The sequence below is a fragment of the Plasmodium gaboni genome, chromosome 13 (assembly GCF_001602025.1).
Source record: "Plasmodium gaboni strain SY75 chromosome 13, whole genome shotgun sequence".
Lineage (NCBI taxonomy): Eukaryota > Apicomplexa > Aconoidasida > Haemosporida > Plasmodiidae > Plasmodium > Plasmodium gaboni.
The window spans coordinates 1,391,432-1,397,276 of NC_031493.1; the positions used below are offsets into that span (position 1 = coordinate 1,391,432).

The 5,845-nt window shown below is 20.1% G+C and overlaps 3 protein-coding genes across 3 annotated transcripts; 2 read left to right on the forward strand and 1 right to left on the reverse strand.

The window, feature by feature from the left end:
• Positions 1 to 116: 116 nt before the first annotated feature.
• PGSY75_1341600 (GPI mannosyltransferase 3) lies at positions 117 to 2,561 on the forward strand (the record flags this gene model as incomplete). Its single annotated transcript, XM_018787450.1, has 1 exon — positions 117 to 2,561. One exon carries the CDS (start codon positions 117 to 119, stop codon positions 2,559 to 2,561), a length of 2,445 nt encoding a protein of 814 aa, XP_018640192.1.
• A 655-nt stretch (positions 2,562 to 3,216) lies between these two features.
• On the forward strand, positions 3,217 to 3,751 carry PGSY75_1341700 (hypothetical protein; the record flags this gene model as incomplete). The annotated part of the gene is made up of 3 exons (XM_018787451.1): positions 3,217 to 3,293; positions 3,415 to 3,533; positions 3,630 to 3,751. 3 exons carry the CDS (start codon positions 3,217 to 3,219, stop codon positions 3,749 to 3,751), a joined length of 318 nt encoding a protein of 105 aa, XP_018640193.1.
• A 565-nt stretch (positions 3,752 to 4,316) lies between these two features.
• PGSY75_1341800 (hypothetical protein) lies at positions 4,317 to 5,759 on the reverse strand (the record flags this gene model as incomplete). The annotated part of the gene is made up of 1 exon (XM_018787452.1): positions 4,317 to 5,759. The coding sequence occupies one exon, from the start codon at positions 5,757 to 5,759 to the stop codon at positions 4,317 to 4,319; it is 1,443 nt and encodes a 480-aa protein (XP_018640194.1).
• Between the last annotated feature and the right edge of the window lie 86 nt (positions 5,760 to 5,845).

Sequence of the window (5,845 nt, forward strand, 5' to 3'; positions counted from 1 at the left end):
TATAAATTAGGTTTTTTTTCCTAAAATATAAATAAATATAAACACAAACATATATATATATATATATATATATACATATATATATATATATATATATATACATATATATATATAACATGATTTACAATGACATTTTAATTTTCTGTGGAAATAAATTAAGAGGAATAATTACTTGTAAGATATTTATATGGTTCTTAATATTATTTAGGTTATTTAATTGTTTATTTGTTGTAACCTCATTTTATGCTGATGAATATTTTCAATCTGTTGAAATAGCGCATTTCTGGGTTTATGGATATGGACATATGCCATGGGAATGGGAACCTTGTATTACATTAAGATCAATAATAACTCCTATTATTTATTATTTATTATTTTTATTTTTAAAAATAACAAACATAGATTATCCTCTTTGTGTATTATATTTGCCCAAAATATGTCATGCTATATTTGCTGCTTTATGTGATTTGGGTATATATAAATTATTGGTATATTGGTATGTTGAATTGTATAATGATTTTGGCATATGTGAAGATAAAATAAAGAGTAATCAAATTAATACATATATAAATATTAAAGAAAAAAATGTGAATCATCAAAATAACAACAACAAAAACAACAAAAACAACAAAAACAACAAAAACAACAAAAACAACAAAAACAACAATAATAATAATAATAATATTATGTTTTCCAACTCATATGATTTAATCTGTACAATATTATGTTGTCATTTTTTTTGTTGGTTTTATTTTTATTCCATTTGTAGGACATCCTCTCATTCCTTTGAATGCTTATTTAATATATGGGGGGTATATTTTTTATCACAAAATTATTACCCACTAAAAAATAAATCAAACAGTATGGAAAAGGTTCACATATTATTACAAAACAGTTTAATGATAAAAAAAGGAAAGACAAATTTAAATGAATGCAAAAAATTAAAAGAAAGAAGAGAAGACCACCATCATTTTTATGCATACGAAAAGGAACATATATATGAAAAAGGAACACAAAATTGTAAACAAAATGACAATAATATGTATGATAACAATATGTATGATCACAATATGTATGAACACAATATGTATGATCACAATATGTATGAACACAATATTTATAGTACATCACATTTGGACTGCTCCAAATTTAATAAAATAAGAGAGATAAAGAATTTATTATTTAGTTTATTTTTTAGCTCCTTGTCTGTTATATTTCGTCCGAATGCTTTAATATTTTGGTTGTCTTTATATATACTATATTTTATAAAGAATATATTTGACAAACAAAATAAAATAAGTTATAAAGAAATATTCTTCATAGCACTTACATACACAGTTTTCTTCTTAACTATTATTATTATAATTGATTCCTATTATTTTGGGCACATTACATTTCCATTTTTGAATTTTTTTGTTTATAATTTTTTAAGTGGAAACAATAAATATTTTGGAGGACATTCTTTTTTTTTTTACTTTTTTTGTGTTATACCTTCTATATATTTAACCTTAACACCTTGTTTGTTTTATGGATATTATATTATATATAATCATATTATGAATAAAAGGAAGTATAAGACAATTAATATATATATGTATATATTGAAGCGAATTGATTGGATAGTATATTTTGTTACACATTTAGAAATTTTATCATTATCATTTAGTAAACATAAGGAACATAAAATTGTTATTGGATATATACCATTTCTTACAATTTTTATTGGATATGCATTATATATAATAAAATTAGATATTAAAAAGTATAATAACAAAAATATAAAAAATATAGAAAATATAAAATATATACATAATAATAATAATATAAACAAATATGATAAGATAACCATAAAGGGGAAAAATAAATCTATTTTTTTTATTTCATCTGCTCTTTTTATAAATATAAGTTTTATACTTCAATTTTTATGTATTCTTTTTTTCTGCCTTATACATAACAGATCACCAGAACAAGTAGCCTCTTATTTTAGAAATTTAAAAGCTAAAGATGATCAAAATATTTATATATTTATTACAGATTGTTATGATATACCCTTATATTCGCATATACATAGAAAATTTAATATAGGGTTTTTAGATTGTTCACCTTATGACACAAATAATGATAAAGCTACCAAAAGTTGGAGAAAACGTATATATGAAGATAAATTTAAACAACAATTTTTTAATATTTTTCAAGAAAATAAAAATAATAATAATAATGATACAAATAATACATATATAGATACTATTACACCATATATAATACCAGATAAATCATTTTATTGGTTTGGTCATCATCATTTTAATAAAAAAAAAAAATTTCAATATATTTATCAAAATATAAATTTCTCATGCTTAAATTATAGATTCCATATACCTTTACGTGGTCAATTACCTACTTATATAGTTACCACATCTATTCAACTTACACATTTACAATTATTTTTAAGTACATATAATTATAAACTTGAAACAAAGCCTTTTTTTTCTTATTTTATCATAAATGAAGCAAAAAGGATAGTTCCACTATATCATTACATATTCAAGAGGACTACTTCATAAGTATATCGACAGACATAACTATTTATTAATTGTATATACTACATATATATATATATATATATATATATATATATATATATATATATATATATATATATGTATATGTATATGTATTTATTTATATATATATATTTTTTTTTTTTTTATATTTATTTATTTTATTTTTTCATAAATTTTAATTTTTCGTCAACATTTAAATATTGCATAATGCTCATTTGTCATATACACATATTACATATCATATCAGAATAAATAAATATGCGAGCATATATATATATATATATATATATATTTTTCTTATAAATAAAATACAACACATTCGTAATTATTATTTGAACAATATCTCATTTTTAGTAACAATTAAAAATATATATATATGATTTATTTTATAACTATTTTAATAACATATTATATATACATATAGTATATACATTTTGACGTCTTTTTTTTTTTTTTTTTTTTTTTTTTTTTTGAATAATTAAGGAAAAAAAAAAAATTACAAATACATAATTGCAATTATAATTCTTCTAATTTTTAATAAATTATGAACACATATAAATAAAAATATATATATATATATATATATATATATATATATATATATATATTGTTATTATTTTATTTTTTTTTTGTTGTCAATTATTATAAAAAAATAATGGATATGTACTCATTATATCATTCCAATATAGAGAATCAAATTGCAAAAGAATTAGGTTATATAACGAACACACGGTTGGAAGATATAAAAATGACAATAAACATATTTATTTTTATATTTATATATACTTATTATCTTGCACTTAATAAAATATATATGTCTACATATTATTTTTTTATTTCTTACATTGTATAGTAATCTTAATCAAATTAATGACGAAGATAAGAATTATTATAAAGAATGTAATTACAAGCTCTTCTTTTTTATTATCCAGCTACAACAAAAAATTAAAGACTTAGAAAAAGAAAACGAAAGTTAGAGATAAGAGATACTATGAATATTATAGAAAATGAACAAATAAATATAAATAAATAAATAAATATATATATATATATATAATTCCTTTGTAGAGTTAAAATATTTGTTGAAGAAATATAATAGGGAATCTATTCATAATGACAACAAGACAATCAAAAGAGCCTTGCTGGTAGTAAGCTTTGTTATATTTATCATAATTTTTCTGTTATTCTAATATATTAAAGGGAAAAGACAATAAAATATAATGTAATCTAATTTTTTCTATATTTTTTTTATGTTTAATATTCCAATTTATATATAATTAATATTAACATTTAAAATAAATAAAATGTGAGCATATTGTTCAAAATAATTTTTTATCTCTAAAATATAAACAACAACAAAAAAAAAAAAAAAAAAATAAAAAAAAAAAAAAAAAAAAAAAAAAAGGAGAATTAAATAAATATATATATATATATTTAATTTTATATATGTGTATATATTTATAATGGTTGGTATAAACTTACAAAAGGATACAATAATGTTGTATTATCATATAAGATGAAAATTAAACATTTAAAAAAATGAAACTTGTTCATATATGTCATTTAATATTAAAAATGTAATAAAAACTAAATGTTAAAATATATACATATATATATATATATATATATATATATATATATATATCATGTTTAATATTAAAAAGATAAAATAACAAAATTATTATTATAATATATACAAAAAAAAAACACATTATATATATATATATATATGTGCAATAAAAATTCTTTCATATATTATATATATAGTTGTTCATTTTCAATTTTGGTTGAATTCGTCGTGTCCTTATTTATTATATCACTTTCATATATAATATTGTCCATATTATTATTTAATTGTGTATTTATATTTTCTTGTGACATGGTGACATTTTGTTTTATTTGTTCATCCATATAAGCACTTTTTTCACTTTCTTTACTTAATGATATAGAAACAAATTCGACATTCTTTTTTTCTTCTTCTTTCTTTTGATTCTTATCACAACAAGTCGAAAGGAAGCCGTTGTTAATTTTTTTTTGTTTTCTTGAATAATGATCTATATATTCTTCTGGTATAGGTAAGGAACCTTCAGGTGAATTTAAATCAAAATAATTATAATCAGGTATTTCTGTATTATTTTTTTTTAACATAACAGGAGGTATTTGTTTTATACTTTGAACTGGATATGGTACTATTAGAGGTGGTGGGCATTCTAAATTTACATCAAATTTTGGAATTAATTTTTGAACATATACAATTTTTTCAATTGGTTTCCATACATATTTAACTTCATCTACATATTTTGGTACTTCAATAATTTTAGGAACTCTTTTTTCAACTGTATCTACAATAACTTCTCTTTCAACAAACTTGTCTATATATTTTATTTCTGGTACTTCTACTTCTACAATTTTTTGTTCTCCTATATATTTGACAACAGGTCTTGGTACTTCATGTATATCCCACTTAGGAACAAACTTATGAGTATATCCAGTAATTATTGGAATAATTATTTCTTTATCTACATATTTAACGTTTGGTATATTTACATTAGATTTCTTAATTTCTATATTTAATGTTGGAACATCATGTTTTATATTTTGATTATATACTTTAGGTATCACAACATCTGTTACTTCTACCTGTGGAATTAAAATTATTTTATCTCTTCTTAATATTCCTTGTACAACCGATACAGGAATTATAGGTTGTGAACATAATAATTTTAATTTACCATCATCTGTCCAAGACCATAATTTCTTATTATCATCATCATCATTGTTATTATTATTATTATTATTATTATTATTATTATTATTATTATTATTATCATTATTGTCAATAATATTAGTTCTTATAGGGAAACCGTTCTCATCATATTCCGTATTTACATTTGATAAATAATCTTCTTCATTATAAGCGAAATGATAAGGACTCACTTGTCCTGGTATTCCATATTCTTGTACTTTAGGACTTAAATATTGTCTTGCTTTACCTAAATTATATAAATCAGGAATATATTTCACATTATCACTCTCGAAATTATTTTCATTCATTACGTTTGAATAGCCATCATTTACAAATTCACTTTCACTAGATGTCTTATTTACTTCTTCATAAGCACTATGACTTTCGCTCATATGTATACTGTTACTTTGATGTGCAGGTACATCATAGTTAATTTCTGAGTTTTCGTCCATTTTTTTTGTTTTTTAAGGTATTAATATTGAGTATATATGTACAAGTCTTTATGCTGAAACTAAATTGTGTTTTTTTTTTTTTTTTT